Source organism: Elephas maximus, chromosome X, assembly GCF_024166365.1.
Source record: "Elephas maximus indicus isolate mEleMax1 chromosome X, mEleMax1 primary haplotype, whole genome shotgun sequence".
NCBI classification, from domain to species: Eukaryota; Metazoa; Chordata; class Mammalia; order Proboscidea; family Elephantidae; genus Elephas; species Elephas maximus.
In genome coordinates this window covers 179,360,769-179,380,982 of record NC_064846.1, presented here as the reverse complement: position 1 = coordinate 179,380,982, position 20,214 = coordinate 179,360,769, and the positions used below count along the sequence as shown (strand labels likewise).

Genomic DNA, 20,214 nt, shown 5'->3' with positions numbered 1-20,214 from the left:
TATTATTATTGAGATAAAATCCACATAACAGATTTATCACTGTAGCCACTTTAAAGCGTAGGGTTCTCAGCAACGAGTACATTCACACCGTCATGCAACCACCACGTCTACCGGCTTCCAGAACTTTCTCAGCCCCCCAAAAGGAGCCCCGGGACCCATAAGCAGTCACCCCCACACCCCCCTCCCCCACCTGGCTTTGTAGCCATTTAAGTTTCTCCGAATCGGCTCAGTCAAAAGCAACAAGATGGTCTCAGGCTCTCTGCACGCTTCCCCATATTATTTTTAGCAAGTCAGAAACCAGAAGCAGACAGATTTTTCCAGAACCTGGGCTCCTGCAGGAGGGCCTGGTTTAGAATGTTCCAGACAAGCCTTGTGGGGGATTCAGGCTTGTGCACGTTTGGGTTGCACCTGCGTTCTCACCTCCAAACATCAGCTAGGTGCCCTGAGGCTCCTGCCCTCATACACCAGGTGTGGTGAGTCGTCTCCGACTCATGGCGCCCCCAGCTGCATCAGGGTAAAACTGCGCCCTGTGGGGTTCTCAGTGGCTGGTTTTTCTGAAGCAGATTGCCAGGCCTTGGCAAAAAAAAAAAAAATGGAGGTTAGAACTTCCTTTGTGAGTAAACCAGCCAGTTCACTATCACCTCCTCCAGGAAGCACCCGGGGTTACTCACAAAACACGTTTGTCCTCTGCCTTTTGGCCCGAGTTGCACCCCATACCTACATTTAGGGGTTTTCATGATCTCTCTACCCTAACGGACCTTAAGTACTGGGAGGCAGGTTTTGTGCCTTTTATTTTCTCTCCCCCACCCACCTTCCTCCCACAAGCACCCAGCAGTGTATCTGATACCTGTTGTTGCTGTCGAGTTAGCTCTGACTCATGGAGACCCTACGTACAACAGAATGAAACATTGCCCAGTCCTGGTACCACCTTCACCATTCGGTGGTATGTTTGAGCCCGTTGTCGAGGCCACTGTGTCAATCCATCTCATGGAGGGTTTCCCTCGTCTTCACTGACCCTCTGCTTTACCAACCAAGACGTCCTTTTCTAGTGATTGGTCTTTTCTGATGACATGTCCAAAGTAAGCGAGACGAAGTCTCTCCGTCCTCACTCCAAGGGGCATTCTGGTAGTATTTCTTCTAAGGCTGATTTGTTCGTTCTTCTGGTGGTCCACGGTATATTTCGTTTTCTCTGCCAGCACCGCTGTTCTTGTCTGGCTCGTTGTTGTTGCTGTCGCGAGCTGCCATCGAGTCAACTCTGACTCATGGCCACCCCATGAGGAACTGCTCCACAGGGTTTTCAAGACTGTGACCTTTTGGAAACAGACCGCCAAGGCCTTTCTTCCAAGGAGCCCCTGGATGGACTGAAACCTCTAACCTTTGGGATAGCAGCCAAACGCCTTATTCCACCACCCAGGAACTCCGTCTGGTGCATAGTGGTAATTAATCAAAGCTTACAGGATGAATCAATTTGTACCTTCTCCAAGGCATATATATGTGGCTGAGATTCTGGACGGACATTCTTTCCTTCTCTGTAAAAGTCAGCTCTGCAATCTTTCTTTAAATGTGTCTTTGGGAAGGTACACGTACCTGCTCTGTGAGGTAGGGCAGTGTTGTGGGACGTCTTGTGGCCTGAGGCACGAGGAGGGGCAGCGCAGAAACCCTGACGTGGGAGGCTTTGTACCTCCAGCTCAGCTCGCTGTGGGGCTAAGCTTTGCACCGAGGTCTCAGCCGGCAAACAGGGACAAAGGAAGCCGGCCCGGCCTTCCGGTCGCAATGTGACTCACGGCCTCTGTGTTTCCAACAGGCCAAAGAGACTTCGATTTGGCCGACGCTCTCGACGACCCCGGTAAGTGACTGTCCCGGGAAGAGGAGGGTTAAATAAGATAACACACGTGAAGCACATAATTTGATGCCTGGCCCACATTAGGGCTCAATGGATATTAACTTGTCTCATCATTTTAGCTATCCATGTCTTCTCCCTCCACATAAACCAGGAAAGTAGACAGCATTACCCGACCATTTATCCTCGAGTCAGCTTCAACTCATAGAGACTCCATGTGTGTCAGAGTACAACTGTGCTCCACAGGGTTTTCAATGGCTGATTTTTTGGACGTAGGCCGCCAGGCCTTTCTTCCTAGTCTTTATTAGTCTTGAAGCTCCGTTGAAACCTGTTCAGCATCCTAGCAACAGGCAAGCCTCCACTGACAGACGGGTGGTGGCTGCCCACGGGGTGCATTGGCCGGGAATCGAACCTGAGTCTCCTGCATCAGAAGGGGGGATTTCTACCACCAAACCACCAATGCCCTTCAGCACAGACCAGGGGGCTCCAGTTTGAAGGGTTGAGCCCTAATAGTGGGCGCTCGTTTTTATTTTTCTGGATACAGAATGGTATTTGTGTTCCTATCACCTAACTGTGCGTCATAGATTTTATTTTTCGTTCTGGTAGTAGTAGTTATTTCTTTGGACTACTGATCCATCCTCAAAGCTCACTGGATCTGTTTTCTCTCTTTGTTCACAGAACCCACCAGGAAGCCAAGCTCAGGTGAGTGACTGCTTAGCTCGGCTGTGTCCAGCGGAGGCAGCACTGCAGAATGGATGCTGCCAGGGGGCAGGGAGAGCATGTTTCACAGGTGGTGGGTGGCATTTAAGATGGGCAAGTCACGAACAGTGGGCTGCTGTTAAAAATAAACCAACCCTCGTCATCAGGGAGACAGAAAACAGAACAGGGAGATACCACTTCACCCCCATTTGGGTGGCTGTGATCCGAAAAACAGACAATAATAAGTGTTGGCAAGGGTGTGGGGAAATTGGAAGCCTCACGCATTGCTGGTGGGAATGCAAAATCTTACAGCCGCTGTGGAAAACTGTCTGGCGGTCCCTCAAAAAGTTAAACATACAATGGAATATTACTCAGCCATGAAAAAGAAACAACCCAAGTGTCCATCAACAGATGAATGGATAAACGTGATGTGGTCCATCTATACGCTGGAGTATTATTCAGCCATGAAAAAGAAACAACCCAAGTGCCCATCAACGGACAAATGGGTAAGTAAGATATGGTCCATCCATATAGTGGAGTATTACTCAGCCATGAAAAAGAAACAACCCAAGTGCCCATCAACAGATGAATGGATAAGTAAGATGCGGTCCACCCATACGGTGGAGTATTACTCAGCCATAAAAAGAAACAACCCAAGTGCCCATCAACAGATGAATGGATAAGTAAGATATGGTCCATCCATACAGTGGAGTATTACTCAGCCATGAAAAAGAAACAACCCAAGTGCCCACCAACAGATGAATGGATAAGTAAGATGTGGTCCATCCATACAGTGGAGTATTACTCAGCCATGAAAAAGAAACAACCCAAGTGCCCGTCAACAGAAGAATGGATAAGTAAGACATGGTCCATCCATACAGTGGAGTATTACTCAGCCATGAAAAAGAAACAACCCAAGTGTCTGTCAACAGACGAATGGATAAGTAAGATGTGGTCCATCCATTCAGTGGAGTATTACTCAGCCATAAAAAAGAGACAACCCAAGTGCCCGTCAACAGGGGAATGGATAAGCAAGATGTGGTCTGTCCATACATGGGGTATTACTCAGCCATGAAAAAGAGACAACCCAAGTGCCCATCAACAGATGAATGGATAAGCAAGGTGTGGTCCAGCTATACAGTGGAGCATTACTCAGCCATTGAGAGAAATGAAGTCCTGATGCGTGCCACAGTGTGGATGGACCTTGAAAACATCACGCTGAGAGAGGAACCAGACCCAAAGGGCTACATATTGCCTGATTCCGTTTTGTGACATGTCCAGGATAGGCCAATCCACAGCCTCAGAAAGGGAATTAGCGATTGGCAGGAGGGACTTCTAACGGGTGTGGGCTTTCCTTTCGGTGTAGTGAGAAGTTTCTGGAGCCAGACAGAAGTGGTGGCTGGACAACCTTGAGTATGCACTCGACACCAACGAGTTGTACGCTTTAAAACGGTGAAGATGGTGAATTTTACGTGAAGCGAATTTGGGAGAGGTATTTCAGGCGCGTGGCTGTTACCATTTGCAAATAGACTAAAATGCGGTTTTTCTCATCTGAGTATTTTCTCTACTTTTTTTTTTTTAATTGAAACCTTTACCTTATTAATTGAAGCTGGTAGTCGTTCAAACCACACCAAAACCAAACCCACTGCTGTCGAATCAATTCTGACTCATAGCGACCCTGTAGGACAGAGTAGAACTGCCCCATAGGGTTTCCAAGGCTGTAAATCTATACGGAAGCAGACTGCCACATCTTTTTCCCGAGGAGCAGCTGGTGGGCTCAAACCGCTGACGTTTCGGTTAGCAGCCAAACGCTTAACCACTGCGCCACCAGGGTTCCTAGCCGTTAAAAGGGTTGGTATTTTCTCTACTTTTTTTTTTTTTAATTGGAAAGTTGACTTGATTAATTTAAGGTGGTAGTGGTTAAAAGGGTCTAAAGTGAGTGGGTTTATAGATGGAAGGACTTTGAAAACGGTAACGGCGTGTCTGGTATCATGATTCTAACAAGAGTTAGGCAAAGTTGTGGCAAACAGTTCACCGAGGGTAATGAGGATGGCTGCATCACTTGAATTCAGTCGAAGTCGCTGGATCGTACATGTAGAGACTGTTGACTTGGCATACGTTTTGTGGTGTGTATTTTCACCACGATAAAAAATTAAAAAAAAAAAAAAAGCTGTCCCCTTTGGACGACCTTTCATAGCTAATTGCACAGTTGTACCCCAACTTCTTGTCATGAAGTCAAGCTTCTAGGCACAAAAACGGAAGGTTTTTTCCTTTTTTTTTTTACTGTTGTTTTTGTTTTAATTTCCACATTTTGAAACTTTACTTCTAGTGGGTAAGTGATTTTTAAACATACAAGGCCATGAACAGCAAGGGTGAACAAAATACGAAATCTCTAGCCGCTTCCATGTTCTAGTCTTACAGATTGATTGTACCCGAAGGGTGTTTCTTCTGTTCTAAAAACTCACTGTGATTTTCCCCACAGATATCTACCCAAAGCCAAAGCCGCCTCCTCAGCCGCAGCCTGGATACCCGGACAGTGGAGGAAGTAAGAATCCTAAGTGTCCCGACTCACCCCAAACCGACTGGATGGAGCTGCCTGTTATTTATACAGCACCAGTAGCCATCAGTCAACCCCGATGCGTGGCACCGCCATGTGTGTCAGAGTAAAACTGTGCTTCACAGGGTTTGCAATGGCTCATTTTTTGTAAGGAGATCACCAGGCCTTTCTTCCGAGGCACACCTCTGGGTGGACTCAAAGCTCCACCCTCGTGGTTAGCAGCCAAGTGTGTGTTAACTGTTTGCACCACTCAGGGGCTCCGCCTTTTACTTACTAGGAATTTTAACTTGGCAGCTTTTGAAATAAGTAATAGCCCCCTTGGAGGGAATTGAATTCCACTCCTAACTAGCGTGGAGTGAGAAGATCAATTGACGCCAAATAATTTTATTTTCACTTTGTTCTGACACCTGAAAAACATGCTGCACTCACAGGACATTTTCTGTTGTTGTGACAGAAAACAGATTAAGCTGGAAAATAAGTCCTTTTTCTAACTTGTTTTTAGCGTGCTAAATAACTTTGGCTCTCCCGTTCGAACAAGCCCAACTATGTTGTATATTTTATGTCATTTTGTCTTAATTTATCCACTGTTTTTCTAAAAGTTCCTAGTGACTTTCTCCATGGATTTTTTACACTTACCATGTAAGAATTAAAATTCAACACAAAAAAGAAATTAAAAAAAAAAACCCAGGTGCTGTCAAGTTGACTCTGACTCACGGCGCCCCAGTGTGTGTCACAGTAGAACTGTGCTCCACGGGGTTTTCAGTGGCTGATTTTTTAGAAGTAGATTGCCAGGGCTTTCTTCCGAGGCGCCTCTGTTTAAGCCAAAAAAATCCTTGGCAATTCAACAGCCCTAAAAACCTGGCCAGGCAGAGTGGTGTGAAGGCAGCTCAGCTGAGGAGCTCTCAGGCTCCTGGAAGCTTGTTCTGCTGTTTAAACACTGTCACGGTCCAACCACCCCACCTCCAGATGGACAGAAAGTCAGCTCCCCGTAGCAGAGGCACTAAGAGGAATGACTAAAACCCAGTGAAGCAACAGCTCAGACTAAGTGAGTGAGCGAAGAGACAATTAAATCACTCTTTAGTCTGCCTTCTTCCCATAGGGTCAGGGGCGGGGGACGTGACATCATCTAACAACAGCAACAAAATCAAACAAATGCAAATGGGCTTCTGTGCTGCAGGACTTCTCAGAACCTTTAAAATGCTAACTTCCCTTCAGAGTGAGTCATCCAAGGGGTCCTCTCAGTCAGCATTTTCTAAACTGGGGTGACTTGTCACCTCAAAGAGGAAGACCAGCTCCAGGCTTATAGTCTCCTGACTCATGGTAACAAGAGGATCCTGGTGGCTTTCTGGCTTTTGTTTTCGGGTGTCTCTTAAACCCAGCGTTGTTAGAAAAACAAAAACCACAACCGTTGCCGTTGGGTCAGCTAAGCCTCACGGCGCCCCCGTGTGTGTCAGAGCAGAACTGCACTCCACAGGGTTCTCAGTGGCTGACTTTTCAGAAGCAGATCACCAGGGTTTTGTTCTGAGGCACCTCTGGGCGAACTCGAACCCCCAACCTCTCAGCTAGTAGCTGAGCGCGTTAAACATTTGTGCCACTCAGGGACTCCTGGGGTCTGGTACCTCTCTATCATATTAGCTTAAAATTAAATAATAATAATAAACCAGTTGCCGTCCAGTTGAGTCAGCCCTGACTCATGGCAGCCCCCGTGGTGTCAAAGTAGAATGTGTCCCACAGGGTTTTCAATGGCTGGTTTTCCAGAAGCAGGTTGCCAGGACATTCTTCCTAGGCACCTCCGGGTAGACCTGAACACCCAACCTTTCTGTTAGCGGCTGAGTGCCCTAGCCATTTGCATCACACAAGAGTAAAACACATCCCGGGAGAGTATACTCCAAGAAATGAGAAACACTCACGTTCAGCACGAATTTACACTTTTCTGGGGCAGGGAGCGTGTGGTGAGCTTGAAAAACAGATGAAGGCGTTGCGACAAAAGTTAAGGAATTTGAATAAAACGTACAGAAGCCAGATAGAAAATACAATAGCAGGGTATGAAGACGTAACATGTTTTTATCCTAATGCAAGTGATAGCTTTTGTAAACAACTAGTATTTTTAATCACCCTAAACATTGAGCCTTAGCAATAGGACACCTGCCATACAAATCCCAGGGGTCTATGATTCACGAGGAAACCCTGGTGCCATAGTGGTTAAGAACTCCGGCTGCTCACCAAAACATGGGCAGTTTGAATCTGCCGCCAGGCGCTCCTTGGAAACCCTGCGGGGCAGTTTCCACTCTGTCCTATAGGGTCGCTATGAGTCGGGATCGACTCGACGGCAGTGGGTTCAATTTGCTTTTTATGACTCATGAGAACCAGACAAGCAGCTTCCAGGCACAAAGATGAAAGTGGTTTCTAAATTGTCGGCTTAGGGTCTTTAATGTAAACGTTGGCTGCATGATTTTTAACTGGGCAATAAAAAAAAAAAGGAAGAAAGAAAGAAAAAAAATAGTTGCCATCAAGTAGACTCCGACTCATGAAAACCCCATGTGTGTCAGAGTAGAATTGTGCCCATAGGGTTTTCAGTGGCTGATTTTTCAGAAACCGATTGCCAGGCCTTTCTTCCCAGGCACGTGTGGGTGGACTCGAACATCCAACCTTTTGGTGAGCAGCCAAGCAAGTTAACTGTTTGCACCACCTAGGGACTCCACCTGGGCAATAACCAAGAAAAAAAAAAAAAAAACCCAATGCTGTCGAGTCGATTCCAACTCATGGAGATCCTATAGGGCAGAGTGGAACTGCCCCATAGGGTTTCCAAGGAGTGGCTGGGGGATTCAAACTGCTGACCTTTTGGTTAGCAGCCAGGTGCTTAACCCCTTCGCCACCACGGCTCGGCTATGACCAGGAATTTCAGGGCACCTGTAACATCCTTTTGCATTTCGGCACTCCTGTTTGAGCGATGGTTCCTATCTGAGAACTGTCAGTTTCCCTAAAGTTGACGCGTTATTTTCCGACAGATATCTACCCCAGGCCCAAGCCCCAACCTCCTCGTCCACAGCCCGGCCATCACGACAACAGTGGAGGTAACAGCAGTGAACATTAAGATACATTTAAGACTGGTTGGGTGCGTGGTTCTGTTTTAATGCCTTAAAATTCTAACCTTGACTGTGACGTGCCTACCGGTGAACCTGTTGCCATGGAGTCAAGCCAAACTCATGGCGACAGCACAGGGTAGAGCTGTGCTCCATATGGTTTTCAATGGCTGATTTTTTTGCAAGTAGATTGCCAGGCCTTTCTTCCGAGGCACCTCCGGGTGGACTTGAATCTCCAGCCTTTTGATCAGCAGCCCAATACATTAACCACCTAGGGACGCCGTATTGAAACTATTAGCTGCTGTCAAAAAAAAACTGCTGTCAAGTTGACTCCAACTCATGGCGACCCCTTGTGTGTCAGAGTAGAACTGTGCTCCACAGGGTTTTCAGTGGCTGATTTTTAAGACGTAGATCGCCAGACCTTTCTTCCAAGGCACCTGCGGGTGGACTCAAACCTCCAAACTTCCGATGAGCAGCTGAGCGTGTTAGCCATTTATGCCACAAGCCCCACAATGTGCAGGGTGCCTTCAAAGCTCTGCTGTTCACCCCACACTGTTCCCTACATCATCCCTGGGAGTCCTTGAAGTTTGTCTTCCTGCACCCTGGGCATCCTGAGAAGAGCCAGCCGGGGTTGGAACCCGTTCTTAATCAGTGTCCGTTTAGCCTTAGTGTGGACTTAGTGTGGGGCTTTAAGGAGGTCTTCCTGGAGGACGTTTTAGGAGCTGCAGTCTGCTGTCACCCACAGGGTACTTCGACAACATAGATCACAACGATGGACGCTACCCGCCCAGACCCCAGCCTCCTGCAGGTATGTCCAGGGTTGCTCCGGGCGCATTGATTTGCCTGGAAAGGGTTGTCTGAGACATCTGACTTCTGGGGAAATGGATGCGGAATGAGGCTCAGGCACAAAGTCGGGGACAAGTGGGGTTGTGGTGACGCGGTTGATGGAATAGAAGATTCGGAGGCTGCGCCTGAGGGGTTTGCAGTTTATGGGTGTAAGAAAGTTGGTCGTGATACAGGTGGACCTTAAGATCCCATTTTATAACTGGTGGTCATTTTGATAGACAGATGGGTAGATAGACAGATAGATGATAGATAAGTTAGATAGATAGATAATAGGTAGGGAGAGAGGGATGGATGGATGGATGGATGGATGGATGGATGGATGGATGGATGGATGGATGGATGGATGGATGGATGGATGGATGGATGGATGGATGGATGGATGGATGGATGGATGGATGGATGGATGGATGGATGGATGGATGGATGGATGGATGGATGGATGGATGGATGGATGGATGGATGGATGGATGGATGGATGGATGGATGGATGGACAGGTGGGCGGGCGGACGGGCAGGCGGATGAATGGATGGACGGATGATGGATGGGTGGGTGGGTGGATGGAAGGATGGGTGGATGGGTGGATGGGTGGATGGATGGATGGATACATAGATAGATGATAGAATTAGACAGATAATAGGTAGGGGGAGAGAGACATAATAGATGGATGGATAGATATGATAGGTAGATGATAGATAGATAGATAGATAGATGAATAGATAATAGGTAAGTAGGTAGATAGGTATAGAGAAAAATGGATAGTTAGCCAGCTAGATAGGTAAACTTATACACACACACACTCACACATATATGGGCATATGTGCATACATAAATTTTTGTCTGTAATTGGAACATGAACGCCTACAAAGAATATTTCACACCTAAATAAAAAGCACAGACATTATGGAAGAGATACACATGTAACGCTACACCTTTCCGTGTCACATTCCCGGCTTTTTTTCCGAGTCTGTGAGGTTTCCACTTTCTTTTAGAAGACCCAATGGACGTGACCAGGATACTTTAAAAGGCTTGATAGTGTCCTCGGCAAATCTTTTCTGTGATGCTTAAACGCAATAAATATAAATAGCTTTGTTATAAAGGCTAGTACAATAATTATCAGGGAGAAAAAAACATAATAATGAGTCCTTAATAAATTAAAGAGGAGCCGTGGTGGGTCAGTGGTTAAAGCGCTCAGCTGCTAACCAAAAGGTCGTTGGTTGGAATCCACCAGCAGCTCCGAGGGAGAAAGATGTGGGAGTGTTTCAGGAAAGATTTACAGCCTTGGAAACCCTGTGGGGCAGTTCTACTCTGTCCTGTAGGGTCGCTATGAGTCAGAACCGACTTGATGGAGTGGGTTGGGGTTTTTTTTGGAAGGGATGAAAAGAAACTAAGAACATCTACGGTTGAGAATATCTATTTGAGTGTCCTTTTAAAAGGCGATTCTGTAGTTTGGTCTCTGGTGCCAATTAAATTTCTCTATAGGAGAAGGTTGTTCCTGCCATGACGTTGAGCCATCGGGGTGGTTGTTAGCTGCCGTGGGGTGGATTCCAACTCATGGGGACCCCGTGTGGTCAGCGTAGAACTGGGATCCCTAGGGCTTTCAGTGGCTGACGTCTAGAAAGTAGATCACCAGGCGTTTCTCCCGAGGTACCACTGGGGTTGGAAGTGCTCGAATATCCTTTTTCTCTCTTTGCTTTCAGTTCTAGTAACATCCTTAAATCAAACCAAACCTGTTGCCATCGAGTCTACTCCAACACATGACCGCCCCATGTGTTACCGAGTATAACTGCCCCATAGGGTTTCCTTGGCTGTAATCTTTACAGAAGCAGATTGCCAGGTCTTTCTTCCATGGTACTGATGGGTGGGTTCAAACCGCCGACCTTTAGGTTAGCAGGTGAGCGCAAACCATTGACACCACCCAGGGACCTTCTCAGGGTGAGGGGCGTGGGGGCTTTTGTTTCTCGAAGTCAAAGAGGAGACATCTTTTTTATAGGGTTCAGTCCTGGAGTGAGTTTTCCCACCAGGAAGACATGGCTTTGTACGGGGGGGCCCCTTGGGTGCCCCCGATGGCGTCTGTTTTTTGCCTGTCTCTGGTGCCCTCTCAGGGGTGACTCAGGGCACGGCTTTGTGTTTGTACCTCACCAGCTGAGACACACAGGTGCCGGATGGAACCCCACAACCAGCAACATGCATGTCCTCATCTCCCCCTTTTTTGTCCTGTAGGCGGTGGCGGCCGAAACCCCAACTATGACAGCTACGGAAACACGCACGGTACGGTACATCTACCGTCTGGGCACGTGGAGGGGGCTGGGAGAGGGCAGTGTTTCTGGGATTGCTGGTTGTAGTCCTGCCATGTACCCTCCACCTTGTCAGAAAAAGACATCATGTCTGGTAAAGTAGACGGTCAGCGAAAACTAGGGACATGTTCCCTGATAGATAGACAGACAGACAGATGGATAAGTGAAAGGATGGATGCATGAATAGATACAAATGGATGGATGGGTGGATGGACAGACGGACGGATGGATGGATGGACGGACGGACGGATAGATAGACAGGTAGACAGACAGCGAGATAGGTGGATGGATGGATGGATGAATAGATATAGATAAACAGATATGTAGATAGATGGCTGGGTGGGTGGATGGATGGATAGATTAGATAGACAGATAGATAGGTGGATGGATAGAGATAGATAAATAATAGAGAGATAAATGATAGATTAAATAGATAACACGTAGGTAGGTAGATAAATTACAGATAGGTAAATGATAGATGACATAATATACCATTTTATCACATAAGATGATATCATATATCTTATATCATCACCCCCAACTATGACAGCTACAGAAACACACGTGGTACGGTACATCCACCATGCGGACACATGGAGGGGGGTGGGAGAGGGCAGTGTTTCTGGGATTGCTGGTTGTAGTCCTGCCATGCGCCCTCTACCTGTCAGAAAAGGACGTCATCTTTGGTAAAGTAGAGGGTCGGCGAAAATGACGGAGATGGACTGACACGATGGCTGCAGCAATGGACTTAAACACATCAATGACCGTAAAGATGGCGCAGGATGGGGCAACGTTTCGTTCTGTTGTACATGAGGTCACCACGAGTTGGAGCTGGCTCGACGGCCATCAACAAAAACAACACGATACACTAAAAGAAGAATGTATCGTGGGGTGCCAGAAGAATGAACAAATCAGTCTTAGAAGAAATACAACCAGAACGCTCCTCGGAAGCGAGGGTGGTGAGACTTCAGCTCGCTTACTTTGAACACATCATTGGGAAAAACCAGTTGCTGGAAAAGGACGTAATGGTTGGCAAAGTAGAGGGACAGAGAAAAAGAGGGAGACCCTCCATGGGATGGACTGACACAGTGGCTTCAACGATGGGCTCAAACACACCGAAAATCATGAAGATGGCCCATGACTGGACAACTTCCCTTATGTGGTACGTAAGGTCACCAGGAGTCAGAGCCAACCTGGCGGCCACTGACAACAACAACTTCAACGTGAGATGGGGGTTTTGGTAAACGAAAGCTCTCTCTGCTTGAGTTGGTCTTCCGGGCTGACCCTTTGCTTTTCCTGCCTCTGTTCCTACGAGGCTACTCACGGTCATTTACCTCGAAGCCAACGGCATGGTGGCCAACGAGACTAATCAGAAACCATTAATAGTCTTCCGGTTTTTTTTAGAAATGTGTGTCAACTTGGCTAGGCCGTGATTCCCAGTACCGTGTGGCTGTCCACCATTTTGTCATCTGCTGTGATTATCCTATGTGTTGTAAATCCTAACCTCTATGATATTAATGAGGAAGGATTAGAGGCAGTTATGTTAATGAGGCAGGACTCAATCTACAGGATTGGATTGTGTCTTGAGGTAATCTCTTGAGATATAAAAGAGAGAAGCGAGCAGAGAGACAGGGGGACCTCAAACCACCAGGAAAGCAGCACCAGGAGCAGATGGCGTCCTTTGGACATGGGGTCCCTGCGCTGAGAAGCTCCTAGACCAGGGGAAGATTGAGGACGAGGACCTTCCCCCAGAGCTGACAGAGACAGAAAGCCTTCCCCTGGAACTGGCACCCTAAATTTGGATTCGTAGCCTCCTAGACTATGAGAGAATAAGTTTCTATTTGCTAAATCCATCCCCTTGTGGTATTTCTGTTATAGCAGCACTAGGTGACTAAGACACCTTCATTCAGGTAGGAGCAGACAGCATGGCGACCAACAAGACTAGTCAGAAAGAAACCGTGAAAGGCTGGCGATTGGGGTGGTGTCGAGAGTCGTCGATTTTAAACTCTTGGGAGTTTAAGCTTCCAGAATTTTCCCATCAGACTCTTGCAACTGAAATTTTGAGGGAAAAGTATGTTTTATATTTTTATAAATGGTTGTATGGAGCATTTTTTTTTTAAATAATATTTTCATGTGTTTTAGGGGAAAGCACAGCAAATTATGTTCCCGGTTAACAACTTTTACACAAAGTGTTCCGTGCAGCGTTTACGGTGTGTCAACAGTCTCATTATTTCCATTCTGGTTGTTCTGTTTCCTCGGATCTAGCTTCCCTTCCCCTCCTTGCCGTCTCATCTTTGCTGTTGGGTAATGTTGACCGCTTGGTCTCATAAAAAAAGTTGATTATTTAAGGGAGTACATTACTCATGGGTGATATTGTATATTTTATAAGCCCTATCTATTACTTGGCTGAAAGGTGACCTGCAGAAATAGCTTCAATTCCAAGTTTATAGGATTTCTTAGGATGATAGATAGTCTCGGGGGTTCCCCTACTCTGTATCAGTCCAGTAAGTCTGGTCTTTTTTAGGAATCTGAGGTTTTTCCTACACTTTACTCCCATTCTATCTGGTACTTTCTGTATGGAGCATTTTACCGTCACATGGCCCCACATCCTTATAGCCCAGGGGAAAATCTCATTGTTGTTCTTGTTGTTAGGTGCTGTTGAGTCAACCCCAATTCACGGACACCCCATGCACAATGGAAGGAGACTTGTAGAAACGGTTGAATTGGTTTATGTTCTGCTGTGTATATTCTCAACAATAACAACAACAAAATACATTATTTAAAAAAAAAGAAGCATCTGGGTGATAACCCAGCAGTGCTGGGGCTGGGACGACTTCTGAGAGAGGTGCCTGCGTGTCCAGCTATGTCGTTGGCATGTGGGGTGACGGTCAGGGATCCCTTCCATGGGGGTGGTTCCCTGCTCAATGACCTGTCCCCAGTATGTCCAGGCCAAATTCCATGGTCTTCCGCTCCACTGTTAATACGTTATGGTATTGATGCTGTTTTTAGCTGCCATTGAATCACGGCGACCCCACGCACAACAGAATGAAACGTTGCCCAGTCCTGTACCATCTCCAGGATCATTGGAGTGATTGAGTCTCTTGTGGCCACTGTGTGTTTTGAGTGCCTTCCAACCCAGGGGGCTCATCTCCCAGCACTATATCAGACAGTGTTCTGTTGGGACCCACAGGGTTTTCACTGGATGATTTTCAGAAGCAGATTGCCAGGCCTTTCTTCCTAGTCTGACTTAGTCTGGAAGCTCTGCTGATACCTGTCCAGCATCACAGCAACATGCAAGCCTCCACGGACAGACGGATGGTGGCTGCACATGAGATGCACTGGGCGGGAATCAAACCCAGGTCTCCTACATGGGAGGTGAGGATTCCACCCTTGAACTACCGCTGCTGGAAAGCAACGTTCAACCAGCTTCTGTTGAGCCGGCCCCAGCTCGTGGCAACCCCGTGCACAACAGAATGAAACGCTGCCTGGTCCGTCACCATCCCCACGATCAGCTATGGATGAGACTTCTGTGATCCACAGGGGTTTCAATGGCTGGTTTTTGGAAGTAGATTGCCAGGCCTTTCTTCCTGGTCTTAGTGTGGAAGGTCCACTGAAACCAGTTCAGCATCACAGCAACATGCAAGCCTCTACTGTCACACAGGTGGTGGCCGTACATGAGATGCTTTGGCTGGGACTGGAACCCAGGTCTCCCGCATCGAAGGCGAGAATTCTACCCCTGAACCACCACTGCCACTCTTAATATCTCATTTAGGAGAGCCCTTTTATCCCATGGATGGTTCTCTTAAAATTCTTCCCCTGCAAGGAGGCTCTCTGGAACATGTCCTTATGTCCTTCATCACGTTCATAAGCTAGAAAGACACGACTCACCCAGCAGCTGTCTCAGAACTGCCGACCATTTCCAGCGTGATTTCCCAGGAAATTACTCAGAGCTCTCATCAGGCCACGCCCCTCATGGAGACCCTCCTCTGAGGCTCTGGGGGATTAACGCTCACTGTCTTTGTCACCTACTGCTGCTATGACAGAAATACCACAAGGGGATGGCTTTAACAAACAGAAGTTTATTCTCTCACAGTCTAGGAGGCTACAAGTCCAAATTCAGGGTGTCGGCTCCAGGAGAAGGCTTTCTGTCTGTGTTGGCTCTGGGGAAAGGTCCTTGTCATAAATCGTCCCCTGGTCTAGAAGCTTCTTAGCACAGGCACCCCAGGTCCACAGGACACATTTTACTCCTGGCTTGTCTTTCTTGGTGGCATGAGGTCCCTCATCTCTCTGCTCTCTTTTCTCTTTTATATCTCAAAAGAGATTGACTCAAGATACAACCTGATCTTGTAGACTGAGTCCTGCCTCATGAACATAACTGCCTCTAATCCTGCCTCATTAGCATCATGGAGGTTAGGATTTACAACACACAGGAAAATCACCTCAGATAACAAAATGGAGGAGAGCCACACAATACTGGGAATCAAGGCCGAGCCAAGTTGACACACATTTTTGGGGAACACAATTCAGTCCCTGACACTCACCAACCGGGCTGCTGTTTTATCCCTCGAGCAAGACAGCTGCCACCATTACCACGAGAATCCATGAGTCCAACACCAGGTGCAAACAGCAGGCCACGGTCCTGTCATCCACCGCCATCTGCTTTGGAGGGAGGGGGGCACCATATAGGAGCCCTGGTGGCACAGCGGTTAAGAGCTCTGCTGCTAACCAAAAGGTGGGCAGTTCAGATCCACCAGGCGCTCTCTGGAAACCCAATGGGGCAGTTCTACTCTGTCCTGTAGGGTCACTGTGAGTTGGAATTGACTTGACAGCACCCAACAACAACATGATCATTTATACTTCTGACTCCTGAAAAGGCAGCCCCCCTCCTATCCTGTCCAGACGTCCGTCCGCCCTGTGGCCCTCAGCACAGAATTTGTGAATCAGCCCTAGATTAAATCGTTGGCCGTGGAGACCACCCCGACTCACGGCGCGCACAGGTGTGTCAGAGCAGAACTGCATTCCCTAGGGCTTCCGGTGACTGGTTTTTCAGAAGCAGATAGCCGGGCCTCTCTTCTGAGGAGACTCTGGGTGGACTCGAACCTCCAACCTTTCAGCTGGCAGCTGAGCGTGTTAACTGTTTGTACCACTCAGGATAACCAAAAGCCAAACCCATCGCCATCGAGTCAATTCGAACTCATAGCTACCCTATAAGCCAGAGTAGAGCTGCCCCATAGGGTTTCCAAGGAGCAGCTGGTGGATTCGAACTGCCAACCTTTTGGTTAGCAGCCGTAGCTCTTAACCACAGCACGACCAGGGCTTGATGGCAGAAACACATCCACTGAATTTCAAAATCACAAGGTCTTAGCATTCTGAGTGTGTCAGGATAAATAAAACCAGTTGTTGTCGCGTCATTTCTGACTCACGGCGAGCCCACGTGTAAAACCGTCAGAGTAAAACTGCTTCACGGGTTTTCAGTGGCTGAGTTTTTAGAAGTAGGCCACCAGGTCTTTTTCTGAGGTGCCCCCGGGTGGACTCGAACCTCCAACCTTCAGTGAGCAGCCGAGTGGGTTAACCATTTGTACCACCCGGGGACTCTGCCCTGAGTTTAGCCCTGAGGTGTTGGCATAGATGCTGAAGTGGGGCAGGTTCTGCCCCAGAGACTCCTCTGAACTTCCTGCAGGTGGTAGAGCGTGTTCCGCCCTCACGCCCAGCGCCGAGGGCCACGGCCAACCTTGGCCAGCCAGCTGGGGGCGGGGGGCGTCCCCGCTGCCTGCTGTCCTTTCGGAGGGTTTCAAGACCAAGCTGACAATGCAGACAAAACTTTGTTTGTTTTATTGTGGTTTAGGGGAAAGTGAACAGCTCAAGTTAACTTCTCATACAAAAATTTATGCCCATATTGTTTTGTGACATTAATTGCAATCCCCATAATGTGACAGCATGCTCCCCCTTGCCACCCTGGGTTCCCTGTGTCTGTCCAACCAGCGCCTGTCCCTTCCTGCCTTTTATTATTCAGTTATCCTTCAACAGATAGCAAACATCTGCATAAACGATTCAGGTTCAAAATTAGCAATTAAATTAAAAAAATCTCACCTCTTGCTTTAAAAATTGTTCTCAGACATAGGAAGGAACCCCGAGAATATGGACCCTGTGCTCCCTTTTAACTCACTACAAAAGTCATTCCTGAGGTCCACCCTTCAGCCAAAGATTAGACAGGCCCTTAAAACAAACAATAACACACACAGCTCAGCTATTTACACGGGACTAAAGGGGCGAAAAAAGGGGCGCACCAGCTCAGGGGCAAGGATGAGAAGGCAGGAGGGGACAGGAAAGCTGGTAATGGGGACCTCAGGTCAAGAAGGGGAGAGTGCTGACATGTTGTGGGGTTGGCAACCAATGTCACAAAACAATACGTGTATTGTTTAACGAAAAACTAATTTGCTTTGTGAAAATTCACGTAAAGCACAATTAAAAAAAAAAACATGGAAAGGAATTACAGAAAGCTCTTTTATATTTTATTGGGCATGATTACTGTCTTAGTTCTCTAGGGCTGCTATAACAGAAATAGCACCAATGGATGGCTTTAACAAACAGGAATGTATTCTCTCACAGTCTAGGAGGCTAGAAGTCTGAATTCAGGGCACCAGCTCTAGAGAAAGGCTTTTTCTCTCTGTCGGCTCTGGGGGAAGGTCCTTGCCTCTTTGAGCTTCTGCTCCTGAGTGATCTCCACGTGGCTTGTCATCTCACTTCCCCCAGCTCTGCTTCTTGGGCTTGCTTGCCTAATCGCTTTTATATCTCAAAAGACATGACCTACAGTAAGTCTCTTCTGACTCACAGCGGCCCCATGTATGACAGAAAAACACTGCTCGGTCCCGCAGCATCCTCACAATCGTTGTTATCCTCGAGTCCATTGTCGTAGCCACTGTGTCAGTCTACCTCATTGAGGGTCTTCCTCTTTTTCACTGACCCTCTGCTTTACCAAGCGTGATGTCCTTCTCCAGGGACCGATCCCTCCTGATAACCTGTCCAAAGTACATCAGACGCAGTCTCCCCATCCCTGCTTCTAAGGAGCATTCTGGTTGTACGTCTTCCAAGACAGATTTGTTTGTTCTTTTGGCAGTCCATGGTATATTCGATATTCTTCTCCAACACCATAATTCAAAGGCGTCAACTCTTCGGATTTACAACACATATTTGGGAGACACAAATCAATCCATAACGTTATTATTTATAGTCTGTTTCCACAGCTCTCTCCTTTCTACGGAAATTGGCCGCGGTTTTCTTTTGACTTCATCTGTTTCACACCTGTGTTAGCCTCCCAGGGCTGCCTGGCAAAGTATGTCAAAGGGGATGACATATGGAAACAAGAGGTCTATTGTCTCACAGCTGCACAGGCAGGAAGTCTGAATGAAAAGGTTGGCAGAGCCACGTTCTCTCCATCCACGCCAGGGGACGGAGACTCCCTTTTCCCTCCCAGCTCCCGGCGGTGTTGTTCTTAGTTGCCGTCGAGCGGACTCCGAGTCCTGGCAACCCCAGAACTGCTCTGTTTTCAGGGCTGTGACCTTTCAGACGCAGATTGCCAGGCCTTTCTTCCGTGGCACCTCTGGCTAGGTTTGAACAGCTAAGCTTTCAGCTAGTAGTCGAGTGCTTCCTTGGCTTATGGCTGCATTTTCAGGTGGCTGTCTTGTGTCCATCAAAAGATGAATGGATAAACACAATGGGGTCCATTCACATAATGGAATACTGAAAAATAACGACTCATAGTGACCCTCTAGGATGGAGCAGAACTGCCCCACAGAGTTTCCAAGGAGAGCCTGGTGGATCTGAGCAGCCGACCTTTTGGTTAGCAGCTGTGGTACTTAGCCACGACACCAACTGATAGAATACGGCTTAGCCAGAAAGAGAACTGAAGTCCTGCTGCACGCCACTGCGTGGACGACCCTGGAAACATGTTGTGTGAAAGCAGTCGCAAAAAGACAAATACTGTGTGATCTACCTTATATGAAATAAGCAACCATATAGAAACCAGAGATTACTCACGGGTTACCGTGCTCCCTCCAGAAGCCCTAGGGGCAGGCCCTTCCTTGTCCCTCCCAGCTCCTGGTGGCTCCAGTGCCTGCAGCTGTAACATCACAAAGCGTCTTTCTTCTGTCTCCCCTGTTTCTCCTCTTTCATATGACACCACTCAGATGGGATTAGGGCCCACCCTACTCCAGTGTGGAGCCCTGGTGGCGCAGTGGTTAAGAGCTATGGTTGCTAACCAAAAGGTCAGCAGTTCAAATCCAGCAGCTGCTCCTTGGAAAGCCTATGGGGCAGTTCTACTCTGTCCTATCGGGTTGCTATGAGTCAGAATCGACTCCATGGCAATGGGTTTTTGGTTCATTTCCTCCAGTATGACCTGGTGTTAACCTAACTGATAACATTTCTAAAGACCCTACTCCCAAAAAAGGTCATGTTCCCAGGTACCAGGGGTTAGGGCTTCAACATACCCTTGTTATGGGACACAGTTCAACCCACACCACCATCTAACCTAACACCCCCACTCCTCAGGGCCCACGTTCTACAAGCCTCTGTTCACCCCTCATTCCCCAACGGATTGGTAAGACCCTCCCCATTTCAGAGTGTGACCTCAGCCACCACTGGCTGCATGCTCAGAAAACCCCTTTCCTGGCTAGGGAGGGGGGACACGCTGACACCTTTGCAGCTTTTTACCCTCACCTTGGTTAAGGCTACCAACTTCCGCCTTGGCCTCGATTTTGGCTCACCGTGCAGACTTGCTGAGGGTTATCTTGCGACTCACGTGGTCTTTTCTCCCCTGCAGGAGGGGGCCACAGACCCAATTCTCATTATGGAAATGTTTACGGTAAAGGAACTGTACTTTCTGAGAAGAGGGAGGA

General features: G+C 47.7%; 1 protein-coding gene across 2 annotated transcripts in view; it reads left to right on the top strand.

The window, feature by feature from the left end:
• XG (Xg glycoprotein (Xg blood group)) overlaps positions 1-20,214 on the top strand; it is a 41,242-nt gene that overhangs the window by 13,299 nt on the left and 7,729 nt on the right. Inside the window, exons 2-8 of one of the 2 annotated variants that reach the window (XM_049873462.1) lie at positions 1,805-1,846; positions 2,519-2,542; positions 5,022-5,084; positions 8,105-8,170; positions 8,925-8,987; positions 11,247-11,294; positions 20,139-20,180. In XM_049873462.1, the coding sequence (XP_049729419.1) occupies positions 1,805-1,846; positions 2,519-2,542; positions 5,022-5,084; positions 8,105-8,170; positions 8,925-8,987; positions 11,247-11,294; positions 20,139-20,180 (348 nt within the window). The remainder of the gene's footprint in view (positions 1-1,804; positions 1,847-2,518; positions 2,543-5,021; positions 5,085-8,104; positions 8,171-8,924; positions 8,988-11,246; positions 11,295-20,138; positions 20,181-20,214) is intronic. The other variant, XM_049873463.1, reaches the window with a different exon arrangement.